At 41.5% G+C, this 13,927-nt stretch overlaps 1 protein-coding gene across 3 annotated transcripts in view; it reads left to right on the top strand.

Annotated features, from left to right (window-relative positions):
- Positions 1 to 13,927, top strand: part of NAV3 (neuron navigator 3) — a 1,112,283-nt gene that overhangs the window by 333,090 nt on the left and 765,266 nt on the right. For all 3 annotated transcript variants that reach the window (XM_085653004.1, XM_085653005.1, XM_085653006.1), the window contains exon 4: positions 7,596 to 7,668. In XM_085653004.1, the coding sequence (XP_085509130.1) occupies positions 7,596 to 7,668 (73 nt within the window). The remainder of the gene's footprint in view (positions 1 to 7,595; positions 7,669 to 13,927) is intronic.

Raw genomic sequence — 13,927 nt, 5'->3', positions numbered from 1 at the left:
GATCGCCATATCTTTCATTGCAATCACAAACAGGAAAGAAAAGAGGGTTGAAAGCCCCAGCCTAACCAGTTTGGCAATTCTAATGCTGTTTTGCTGGTAGAAGTGGTGGACATTACATTAGCACAAGATTTTCAATAGTAGGACCTGCTTAGGCTCCACCACTGGAAACAAGTTGGTTCATCCCCCTTAAATAAGATGATGGAGCAACAAGATGGGTCAACTGTGTATATGCCGATTTTTTTAAAGACATCCCTCCTACACCTTAAATAAACCCAATTGACTTTACCATAAATTAGGTCTCACCTGAGACATCTTATGCACTGTCACTTGCAAGATCTTTAGTTAACTTAAAGGGGGCTCAGAGCTTGCACAGTACTTGAAATAAATTGGCTTCATAGTCAATCTCATTCCCTTGCTTCACATTAGTCAGCATCTTTGAGTTTCACATTCTCTTTGCTTACTCCCCTTCCCCCATTGTTGTTGATTGCTTTTCTTCTCTCCCGTCTTGTTTTTGTTATTTGCTACCCTTTTCCCTCCTGTCATTGCTTGACCCCCTGCCCTCCCCCTCCTGTTGTTGTTGCTTGCACCCTCCCTCCTGCCATAAAAAAGCACTATGCTGTGGCCAGCACTGGCTGTGTCATAGCTGTTGAGGTGTCTCTGCCTTCCACCTTCCTTTGTTGTTGCTTGCCTCGCCAACACTCCTGCCAAACAAAAAACACCGTGACTCAGCCAGCGCTGGTCACGTCATAGCTCTTAGTTTTCTAAATATTAGTCATGTTGCACAGCAGCCGTGGTGCTGTATAACATGGTTAAAATACATTGACAAAGCCAATAGCTCTCGCATAGGCGAGACCTATTAGCTTTGCTAATGCTTGCTCATATTGCAAGGGACTTGGAAACAACAAAGGCTTGTATGTACCAATCTGTCAGTTATTCATTATGTCTATCATAAACGCTTCCCTTACTACCCATTCGCTTGTGTATCCTGAGGAGACCTAACAGAAGCATTCAAATTCATAAAAATACATAGGATTCCTCATTACTGCTGGCTTCATTATTTTCATAACTGGAAATCATTTATTGACCTAGTGTCTATAGTTCTTTTCCACACGTTGTTCCATGCTGCACTTTGTGTCACTTTTAACTTGAATGTAGGGATAAGATATCCCACTGAGGTGAAAGAGGCTATCTCTTATGAAGGAGGTATGAGGGCATATACACTTCAGAAGGAGAAAGGATTAATGTACGAATTGCCGATTGCAACAGTTGTGTTTTTTAGCCATTATTCTTTGGACACAGTAACTCCTATCTCTGTGTCTACCATTGTATTCTCTACTGGTTCTAATATCTGCAGATGATACTCTGAAAACAAGGTAGAGTGTATGGTGTAGGAGAAATCCAGTAGCGGCCCCTGCAGGTAAGCGCAATGGGGTAGGAGTGAAGAGTGACAAACAACGGGATGGGGAATGTAAAATTATTTAAATAAATAAAACCACTTACCTTGCTCTTGCTGCATTGCTGAGTCAGTGATTCAGCGAGCGCAAGGTAAGTGGTTTTATTTATTTATTTTACATTCCCTATTCTGTCGACTCAGCGATGCGTCACTTGTCACTTTCACACCCCTTACCCCCACCCTACTCTACCGCACTTACCAGTATGGGCTGCCACTGAACCTTAAAACTATAAATAGGATAAATAAATTAATGGAAGTGAAAGTATGTGTAAACACAAGGAGATAATAGAATGAGCGCTGAAACTTTTCAGACTATCACCCCCAGTCACGACCTGAGTTAAATCCATCATCGTTCTTTCGCTCACTTCACCACCCAAGTTCAGACCCAGCCATATGCAAATCAGTCTTAACCCTGTTCCTCATGAGGACAGTCCAGCCCGAACTTCCAAGCCAAGTCTTCACTGGACCGTAAAAGAGAATGTGTGCCTGTTGGATGAAAGCAGAGGATAGCTCCAAGAAGCAAGATTGTGCATCAGTCAACAATGTAGTGCTATGTATTGTTTTGAGCACTCTATTTACGTGAATATGTTTTGGATTTATATTGCACAAACCTAACTACAAACAGTGAGTTCTGTAGAAACAATCATTGGCAAATCAAATATGTCTCACCTTTTTGACTGTTGGGCTTTGATGGTGTTGTGAATCTCCAGCAAAAAGGTGCAATAACATGAATACATGTACTCTGAAAAGTGATGAGACATGCATATGTATATGGACTGATGCAGGCACAAAGTTGGCGGATGCCACTTGGAGCAGTATATATAAAAATGTAATTTTTATTTTAATAGAAATTGCTTTGGGAGGGGTGTGGCAATCAGTGGATGGGGGAAAAGTCACTGTAGGGGTGGAAGTAATGAAAAATGGACAGGAGAGCAATAGTGGAGCTTGAGATTGGGCAGTGTGAGGCAGTAAATAAGAAATAATTAAAAAGCAAACAGAGTCCAGGGTGGTTTAGGAAACAAAATGGAAGAGCTTGGGTCTTGGGGAGGAGGGAGCAGCATAGAGTGTTTTGGGGGGCAGGGCTCGCAAGAGAGGGAGAAAAATAGAGTGCTCTGAGGTGGCTTGGACCCACAAGAGAGGGAGCACAAAAATACATGAAATATAGAGTGCTTCAAGAAAAAGTAATTCTCTGAAAGTGAGCAGTGGAAAGATGCAAGTGATTCATTCAGAAGGATGGTAAAGAGGTTATGTTACAAAGGAGGGACCAGAAAAAGAAGGGAAATAATCAAATAAGAAACAAATAAATGAGAGTGGCAAGAAGGCCAATCAGTAGAAAGAAGTAGGATGGTTCTAACCCCACTAAGTTTTTCGCATGGTTCACAAGAGCATTTCGAGATTTAAAAAGAGGAAGGGATTGAAGGCAAGGGATCCTTCAGTAGAGCCTGCCTTTTGTTTCTATGAAAAAAATACCCCGTCCTATTACCATTATTAAGAAGCCACTATGAGGGAAGAAGCAGATATAGGGAAAATCAAGCGGGTGCAGGGGAATGGTGGGAGCTGGGGGGGGGGAGGAGATGTGCAGGAGGGAGATGTGAAAGGTTGGTGAATGAGGAGCATATAAAGAAAGAGGGGACTGGAGAAAGAGATATAAGTGAACTTGGTTGATGGTGAAACTGGATGTACAAAGAAGGAAGGAGGGGCAGGTGGTAACAAAGTGAGACAGCAAATAGCAGTGGAAGGAGGTGGCAGCAGTTGTACTGTAGGCAAGTTCAGTGCAAATGCATGAGTGGAGACTGAAGGATACACCCAAACAGTTTACTAGCGAACGATAGGTGATAGATGGATACTCCTCTGGGCTGACTCAAGGCTTAATTAAAAAACGTTGCAAGCAAATGGCTAAAATAGGTTAGTTGAGGAACAAAATAATAAGGGAGTCGACTAAAAAACTCTGTTTGTTATAAACAATATTTCTGTTTGATAGCTGCTCTGTCAGCTGTCAAAACCCAAACCTTGAATTGGGCTCAAAATACACTAATGCTTAATCTTGCATTTGTACCTATTTAAATTTCTACCTTTGAAAAGTCCTTATTGTGCTACAGGCATTAAAATCACTCTTTGGCAACAAGGCCCTTTGTGCAGAGGCTTCCACCCTCTCCTTTAGGTACCTAGTGCAATGGCAGCGTGTGTCTTGTTTTTGTGTTACTTGATCAATTTTGTGCTGAGTGTTTTTGACTATTTAAGGTTCCTGAATGATCACTTGTAGTATTCTGGACTTCGATTAGTTCTCATTATTGCAGCAAGTGCCGGGGGCCCAAAAGTGTGATTGTCCAATTGCAGCCAGATTATCACTTTTTCTTACCCTTCAACTACATTTATGGTGGAGCAATTTTCCTTGTTTGCTGAGCCCATGGCACCCTGGCTATACAATTGGGTTCTGGATTGGACAAGTATTATTGGAGAGTCGGTAACTCCAGGTACATGTTCATTCAGATTGGCCAAGAGTTATGCACATTTTGATATATTTTGGATAGTCTCTCCATGGTTGGGAGAGTAAACGTGATAGGACTTAAGGTGAACAAAATGTTGCTTCACTTCAATGCTTTCTTCTTCAGGTACCAAAGAGTAGTTACTGCTACTGGACGTGAGTGGTGGGGCGGGGTTATTAAAAAAAGAAAAAAGGACTTACCTTTAACGGCTGGCTGCCACATCTCCTCCGTCCTCTTCATCTTCCTTCTTTCTGCAGTCCCGGCCGGTAGCAGGAAGCACCCGGGCACACAGGCTCCCCTTCGCCAATCACAGCGCTGCAATACAGCGTGGTGATTGGCCTGAGCGCCGCGTCGTGGCTCGCAGACGGGGACAGGGAGCCTAGCCTGTGCATGCTCCTCACCAGGCTCTGTAATGCAGGCTGGTGGGAAACGTGCAAAGTGCACATGAACTGTTTGGCCGGCTTAACCAAGCAGTTAATGCGTGCTTAGGGCGTGCAAACCACTCCTCCCCTGCTCTGGCCAGCCCCACCCCACCACTGACTAAATTGGAATTGTTACGGGACGCGGTGAAATATACACTGTTAGGGGCATATCGTAGCCCTAAGACTTTGGCCTATTACACCAAAAAAATAGGACCAATATTGGACTGATTTGAAATCGCTGGGACACAATTTTGTTTCAGACCAGGATATAAATCCAATTAGATTTTGGTAGAATCTTACCTTTACCTCAAGAGGACCTAAGCTCTTATGGAGTAACTTTTGGGACCCATCTACTATACATTGAAGCCTTGAAAAAGTTATTTTTAACGAAACACGTGTCGGCTGTTGGTTTGACGTCTGATGGGAAGACTATTTTGTCAAGTTTCACAATATTGGAATACAGTGCCATCACTGCCAAATATATGGTTTCAGTTTTATATTCCATATGTTTAATAAATTGTACAACAAATTAAAAAAATTCAGTGTTTGCTGTTATTTTATAAATCATCTGTAAATTGATGTAAAGTTATCAAACAATTTCAAATTGATTTGAGTGCCGAGGTTTATTGAATTATTCTGATACTTCAAAAGATGATGTCCAAAAATCTAAGGCTAAACTTTGACTTTGTCTATCTATACGGAGGTGAAAAATGCACACAACGAAGTTGAACATCATTACAGTTAATTACCGCCTAACTTCATTTATGTAGCATGGTACAAAACCTAGTTTTAACATACTCTAAAGTAAATAATGACTACTGCATCATGTGTGATCCAATGTGTGCTCTTTGAGAAGGAGGCAGGCAGCGGACATGATTTCCTTTGGTTTTCAAGATATTACTCTTGTAACCAGATACATGCCCCAGAACACACAGAAAGCAGTAACCCAGCAGCAAAGTGTCAACAGCTAACATTCATAGGGAAACAAAAAAGATCATCAGTCTCAAATCTAAGCAATGCATCTTTTTTGTGCTGTGACTGCTTGCAGTACAACTCTGTTACACTTCAACGAGGTACAAGATACATTTAGCACTAATAGCAAAAAATGCAGGCAGTTTTTCTCCCAAAATAAACACGACTGTCGTATTTCCTAACTCGCCTTCCATATTGGGCTGCACTGCATAAGGGTAATCGCATGCATGCAGCGCAAATGGTGTACTGCTGCTTCTCTGTGAACAGTGAGAGGGTTATGCAGCTGACGCATTAAGTAGCCAAGCTGCTTTTCCATTACATGGCCGATGCTACACTCACTTGCAAATTAGGAAGTAAGGTTTTCGAGTGATTCGCACAAGCAGCAGAATGTAGCAGGAGAATGATTCTGTGATATCTATTAGTTACTGTTAAGGAGCTTGGGAGAAGCAACATGGAGATTGGGGCCATATGAGTAAGGGTAATGCAAACAGCAATGAGCAAGAAAAATTAATGCACTCTGACGCAGTGTTTGAACCTAAAGGAATGAATAGTTTTATAAAAGTGAGCAGTGGAAGGGTGCAAGTCACCAATCAAAAGGATGGTAAAGAGACTATACTCCAGGGGAGGGACAAACCTGATAAGGGAAGGCAAGCCATTGATTAGAAAGCAAATGAGAGTGAAAATAAATCCAACCAGTGGTGAGTAATGGGTGGGCTACACTGCAAATCCACAATAGGCTTTTTGCAAACAGACATTGCGCAGTCTGGCAGGCATAGCCAAAAAAAGGAGTGAGGCTAATAGGGAGGGAAGGGGATTTTAGAGGAGGTGGCCATGTAAGTAGGAGAGGGGTGTTTTATTCCAGCCAATGTATGCTTGCACGGACAGCACTGGCCATTCTGTCAGTCTGAGGACCTGATTGGCTCAATTTTGCAATTACAAATTTTAATTTCCAGTTCAGCCCCGATTCTTGATTTTACAACATGAGGGGTGGAGTGTAGGTCTTTGAGTAAATAGCCTTGACACCAGTCTTAAAGTGACCTAATAGAGCGCTTTAACAATATGAGACACCAAATAATGGATCTACAACATATGGGACCTGAATTAACCACTGTGCAAAATGCTAGTCAGCTGCACTCTTCTGATAACTCCAGTTGCAGCCGGCATGGCTCGCTTGTGGGGGACAGGCACAGGGGTCGCGCGGAATGATCAGGGGGTGAGGTCGAGAGTTGGGGGGTGGGTGTCATCATAAAAAGATTATTTTTAAACTGTGAAGCCTGGTCCCGCGTCTTCTCTGCTACTGCCCTCCTGCCTCCGACAGGAACATGAAGCAGGCAGCCAGGCTCCCGCCCCTAAGCCAATCGCAATGCTGCAAAGCAGCATTGTGATTGGTATGGAGCGCCGTAACACGGCGCTCAGCCAAGGGCTAGAGGGGTGAACATGTTCTCCATGCAGGCAGCTTGCACGGAGAAGGACTAAGTGTGCATGACTGGCTTGGGGGTCCCGAGAGGGTTGACCAAAATATCTTTGCGCACTCAGGGGTGGGCACACCACACCTCCCCTGCCCCGCTCGGAGAGTAGAGCAGTGCCACCTAACCGTCCACAAAGCAAACATAAAATGGTACAATTTTCTTTCTTTGTTTCTCTCACTGCGAGAAAGCAGTGAGTCGACGCTCCTCCGCCATAGCGGAGGAGCCACCACTGGATAACTCATATGTGGACACTTGCGTCTGAACATTATATGGTTTTGAATGTTGCATACCATATTGGAGCTACATAATTTCAGCCGTCCCAACTTTGTATTACGGTTTGTAGAATCTCGTACCTAAAAAGAAAGTATTATTTCTCTGACATTCACTTTTCTCAGGTTTCACACCTCCTGTTTGTTGTCTGCTTTCCCTCCATAATCTGACCGCAGGAGACAGCTACCGCTCCAGACATGCCCCCAGTGTGCTGCTGTCTGTGGATGCCTTCATTGCTGCCTGTCTCTAGCGAGGGCTTGCACATTTTATGTGCTGTATGTGGCTTTGCGATACACGCGATGCGTTTGTTGGTCTTTCGGATTTATTTTGTAAGCACAGGGAGGACAATGGATGCATTATAGCTGTTGCCCAATTAGCAGCAATCGAACTTGTTATTAATCGTTGTTGAGGCTCTTTGCATGCGATGAATGCGATGTATTCATTACTCCTTTACTGCTTTCTCGCACCATGACGCTGCCCTGCAGCTGCTTTAAATTGGCCTTTCTTTCTGCTCTTATCACAGATTGAGAATGTGGATGTCTGCCTCAGCTTTCTGTCAGCCAGAGGAGTGAATGTCCAGGGTTTGTCTGCTGAAGGTAAGAAAACATGCTTCCGTCACTGAACATGCTACTTTACCTTAGTGACAACACTTTGACGTGTAAAAATATAGATCACCATCACATCCCCCCACAAATAGCATCCCGTTTGAATTTTTCATGGCAAGTTTCATGCACATCAGTCAAGCAGGCTCCTAGAAATAGGAGTGGGAGGGAGGCGTCCCAAAAGTGACATTACCGTTTTTAATTGTTTGCCCCTTGATTCAGAAAAAATGGTTGAAAGGAGTCACTCCAGATTTCATATATAAATGGAGCTTTACACATACATGAAAACGCCTGTCTCTGCTAAGGTGTAAATACGTTCAGTAGTTTTTGAGAAATGAGTGTTTAAAAAGTTTTTTGATGTAGGCATGAAGAAATTAACTTTAAAGAAATCTAACCTGTTAATTTCTGGACACTCTGTGGATTCACAAATTCTATCCAATCCAAAAAGAATAAGGCTAAGCCATTGGAATACAGAGGTTTTTCTCCTGTTTTGCATTGCAGATTTGCACACCCAGCAATGGATTCGCAAATTTGCCATGCTCTGGATGGCTGGTCATCATTGAAAACGTTCTTTTGCTATTACCAATACCCAATACAATGCACGCAGCACCATGTTGAAAAACATTTTTTTTTTTTAAAAGGGCAGGAGGCAGGGTGAACCTAGCCAATGTGTGGACCAATGTTACAGGGGCCTGAACAATATTTCAGTTATTTAAATGTAAGAGGAGGGAGTAAAAAACCTGCAAACCCTTGTGTTTCATCACTGCATAGCTGTGCATCTCGTTATAGCCAGTGTTATTGTTTTCGTCATTGGTTCCCGATGCAGTGATATAATGTAAAATGTTTTGCATATACATTTTTTTATGATAGACTCATATCACCCATGCTGGGTAAGATTTTTACTCATGTTATCTGTGCACACTTGGTAGCAAGAATAGATCTTTGGCTCACACGTACTCAGCCTTAGAGATTTATACATGTAGTATACCATTACTGTGTGGCATATTTATGTGCTCTTTCTTTATCCCCACCGTTCAGGTTACTTGGGAGTTTTATTTGGACTCTTATATGAGGACGCACCACTTATCATAGAACATCATTCCTCTCGCCTTAAGTGGACGAGCTGGATGTTGACAATGTGAGTGACATGTACAGCAATTGTGGAAAGTTATAGAGGTAACATGGGGCTTAAGTCATGTGTTTACGAATCATACTTATTAGATCTGCTTTCTTCTGTTTACCAAACCAGCCATTGGCAACTTGGGCAGCGCGAGCCCATCACGGGCAGTGCCTCTTGAAAATGGAACAATATTTTGCTTGTCTTTCCAGAAACCGACAAGTTTAAAAACATCCATGGTTAGAAGCTCCAATGTATTGTTTGCTCACGTAATGGCACTGGTGTTGTAGTAGTATTTTTCTCATCTTTGTGTTTCATTCTTGACTATTGTGCACAACGGGTCTCATTTTTGCACTTCATGTTTCTTTCTAATGTACTTTGCAGAACCATAGTACAAGATCTCGGGTCTGGTTTCTTTTGATTCTTTTTACAGCTGTTTTCTGAGCAACGCTCACTTCTCTAGTAATTGTGAAGATGGTCATGAAGGCTTATCTCCACGTTCTACAATGAGTATGTATGATAAGATTTATGTTCCTCAAAATGTGTTAATCATTGTTACACAGCCTTGAAGAAGTCACTGTGTGACGAAACACGTGTCAGCTGTCATCAGTGTATTAAAAACTGGATACAAATGACCTGTGGAGCAAGATTTTACTGAAACATACTTGAATTACGTTTTTCTACTTTAAAGAAAACTTTTTTCAAGACAAATCCTTAGGATCCTGTTTGGATCCTATTTGTTTCTTGAACACTGTGTATGGAGTGCTGTGGTATTACTTTCTGCTATACTAGGTCCTCGGTCTAATGTGTGCTCACACCTTTGGTAGTAGGGTGTGGGACTACCTTTACAGCACCATCTCATTGAATGATGTATCATATATACTCAGTGATTATTGTTTGTCAACTAAATAGTATACTTTGAGTAAGAGGTGCAATTTCTTTCCACTACAACCCGATCTCTTTTAAGTCATAACGTAAAATGATGGCGATCTCTGCAGGATGTGATAAGGGGCACCAGAGTCTCCTATAGCTCGTAGATATCCATTGGCTCTCAGTTTATTAGGGGGCACGCAGATGGTTTGAGGGCACTCCTGCAATGCACAAGTGTTTGTTATGCCCTTGTCCTGATGGTTAATCCAGAAAAGCACTACTATTTTTTTCTAACTGCCACCTGCTTTAATGTACCGTTTTATTATTATTTGTGACATGCACTTTTCTGAACACGATGGCTTGTAAGAAGTGGAAAGGTACATCTCGATGGGTGCTTCTGCATGGGATTTTATACTAGCAGGAACTTCTCTGGCTTTCTTTGGTTTATTTTGAGAACTTTCAAATTGTGCATGATTTTTGCAATGAGTAAACAACATAAATAATAATTTTTACAGTACTGAACACAGAAGTTACGTTTTACCGAAATATTTTTAATAGTATTGACTAAATACGATAAGGCATTGCCTTAAATTAAAAAGTATTGATTTATTGCACAAGAAGTCAATTGATCTTCCTAATGCCATGTTTCAAATTATTACAAGAGTTGGTTATGATGGGAGACGCCCCAGCCGCTTGTCAAGTTGCTTAAAATGTGCCTCTGAATTTCGCACAATAGCCCATCCATTCGTATTATGTTTTGCTAAATTACCCGTATAATTGATCCCTTTGTTGATCAACTCATAGCAGGAACAGCGTATCTGATCTTGAGAAATTAGTATGCAGTTTGCCTTCTTCCCTATAACAAGCAGTTATGAAGCAAGAACCACTCACTAATCACATCTCTATATGCCATTAATTAGAATTACATACTTAATGATTTATCCCCAGAGTATGATACAAATCTGACAAATAAGTGGAATAATCCTGAGATACATCAGAGCTGGAAATATATGTGACATTTAAAACCTTCCTTTTAAGCAAAGCCACTTTGAAATCACACGTTTTTGACAGCTGCATACCTTTGGTTTATGACCTGTGAAGTCCCTTTCTTGCACACACAACCTGTAAATGTTAGTCTAGTCCCTAGGATATGTTAGACTCATTAGCCACGTACAATTACATCTAATACCCTCTGCATCCTTGTATCTTACTAAAACCTAATCTTGACATTTTAAGAAAGAGTAGTTTGAAAGGTAAGAAAGATGTCACAAACATTTGTCACATAGAAACTTTAAGAATGTGTTTTTCAGTCCTCTCTTTTAGAAATGTCAGTGATAATCAGTATGAGCATAAAAAGCATGCCAGTATATGCATACACTTGACACGGGATTAATGTTTATCCCATACCCATGATGGCAAATTATAAATTCTTGACTAAACACTATGTAGAGGATTTTCAAGCATAGTTCTCAAGAGTGAAATCTAGTTTGCTGTACACAATTTCCTAGTCTAGACAATCCAAACATTTGCAGTTCTAATTATGCCATCTCGCGTATAAACTATCAACAACTTCTAAATCAGTGGCCGCAAGAAACTGATGTGATTATAATAAAGCAAGTACCTAAATATCATTTTGCTAGAAATACATAGCCCTGGGTCTTTATGCACCCTCGTCAGTAGTGATAACCTATACAGGTGCATACCCATATTACTACTCTGGTGTGCAAGATGTAGTTCATGGGAATGGAGCATGTAGTTCATGGGCATAAATCAACATCACACATGAACATTCTTAGTGCCTTCATCCTGGTATTATTAGTGTCCTGGGAGCCCCCCCATCTGGATTTCACACTGGGAGAAACCTACAATTCAACAGATGACTGTGTTTCAAACGTGTACTTTATTTATATGCACCGCTAGTGCAGCTGTTAAGAAGAAAACTTTGCACAGCCTATGGCTCTCCAGAAGGCTATGTCACATCTATGGTCATTCTGACAAACATATATTCAGCCTGATACCTTTCAGACACATTTCTTCATGGTATATTAGGTACCCCAGGGTCTACCCTAGGTGTCCCAGTGGTGGGCATCGGGTACTTATAAGGAAGACACTTATTAAAGAAGTTTAATATGCTTTGGGGATAGGGAAATTGCACATTTTACCTCCCTCATTGTAGTAAAGTGCTTCCCAAAGTTGACTTTTGTGCTAGGAGCACTGTGGAAGGAGGATCTACATTATTTTTGTATATTCAGGGCCCTAAGTCTCCCGAAGGTGGGAGTCATGTAATTATTGGCAGGGTCGTTATAAAAGCAGTTTTATAAGCCCTGGTGTTAGAGATTTTTGACATTTAATTTTAACCATTGTAGATCCTCAGCCACATAGATTAACATTGCAATAGTTTAGGAATTCATAACTATCGCAAGGGACAACCGAAAAATTAAATTCAGGGACTTTGGAGAATGTTGCTTATAAATCCAACAATATGCTGTTGTTGAATTCATCCTAGAATGTACAGTATAGAAGTTATAGGACTTGTCTGTAAGCCAAATTCAACCTTCCAGTGGTCTGCCCTGATTGGTTAGAGTTACGTGGATTAGCCAGGCTGCTTTGATAAAGTGATAAGTGGCACCCGGGGAGAAAAGGCTATCACTTGTAAGAGGACCCTGCCCCAAATGAGTGCCAGAGGAGGGGGGAGGGGTCGTAAAGCATCAGCTTCAAAGGTAGAAGGGGACGGACAAAGACAGCCAGGTCCATCTACCTCCTTTCCACTCTGAACCCAGCCAGATGTCAGTCTTAAGGAATGTATTAGCAGATGTAGGAGGGAGGGGAGCTATGGTAAAGAGCCATTCTTGATGTTGGCTTAGCTTGCTCTTGTTTCTCTGCTGAGACTTCAGCCATATTGAATTTGGAAGAATAGTGCTTTCTGGGAAACTATTGTGCCACACTTTTTGGAAATGGTCGTGATCTGGGGTGTTGCCCTGCCCCTCTTCAGACAGGAGTGCCCTCCCACTTGACCCTAGAGAACACTGAATAAGTATGTGACGGGGACAGATCCTCTCATATCTGCTGCTTGAAACAAAGAAGAAGGGTCCTTGCTGGAAGTCGAAGTTTGATTTGCACCAACCAGACCCTGCACTCTGACTGTCTGCGCCTGCTGCACAATCTGGAACTACAGCCCTGTGGACCTAATTTGCTTCATTTAAAAAAAGTAATAATAGTTTTTGTGATTTTACACCTTAATATAATAATAATAGTAGCCCCCTCCCCCGCCACCCAGGAAGACAATTTCCCTAGCTATTAACAATTCATTAAGTAAATGGCAAAACCAGGTTTTGATAAAAAAAAAAGGGAGAAAAGTACATCAAATACATACATATATAAGCAGCATCAATCAGCCAGAAGAAAGATATAAAACAGACTCCTAGATAAATGAGCAGCTAAGAATTATGGGCTAGAAAAAAGGGAATAATGTATCTGATCCAAAAATCTCACCCTCACATAATCAAGTGGAAGTTCAGCTACTACTCCCGATCATACTTATAGATTACCAATTGCAAAGAGGAAGCCATACTCTTGACATTTTTTCCCATTTCTTCTTACTTTTCCGAGAGCAGATAGCCCTTTCCAGATGATAAATTGACAATAGACGTGCAAACCATTGATGAAACACTGGAGCGGTTGTCATGGCGACAAACATAAAGGGTTGGATATTAGATGGAGCTGTCTCATCATTAACCCCTAATAGAATCCACTGAGGAGATAAAACAATATCAATCCCTAGTTTGTCTGCCAAAAATGTATTAATCCCTGAATTCAGGCCATCTAACATAGGGCAGGTGGCCAACATATGAACTAGATCTGCTGTAAAATCTTTACATCTTGTCCCTGTGGCCCCTCCCAATTTAACAATCTTCCCCGGGGTTATATCGAGGTTGAAGCAAGTTTTAAAATGTTGAGCCTGTGGATTGGCTGATATTAAAAGCCTCTGTGCATCTTCTAGTGACTTTGACAGATCACTAGGTTAAGCATTGATGTTATCCTTCCACCCCTTTGAATGCTTCACTAAATCATCTTGCTCTGTATTATTTAAGCCTCTGACAAGAGCCCCTATCCTAGGGTCACCAGCCATAATTAACTCCACAACCTCTATTTTATCAAATCCCTTCATACAACCACCTTTCTTCCTTAAAAAAATCCCTGATTTGTAAATATTTAAAGAAATCCTTATTATCAAGGTTAAAATTTTGTCGGATTACTTCAAAAGTC

The sequence above is a fragment of the Triturus cristatus genome, chromosome 4_1 (assembly GCF_964204655.1).
Source record: "Triturus cristatus chromosome 4_1, aTriCri1.1, whole genome shotgun sequence".
In the NCBI taxonomy this organism is placed as follows: domain Eukaryota; kingdom Metazoa; phylum Chordata; class Amphibia; order Caudata; family Salamandridae; genus Triturus; species Triturus cristatus.
This window is presented reverse-complemented; position numbering and strand designations above follow the sequence as displayed.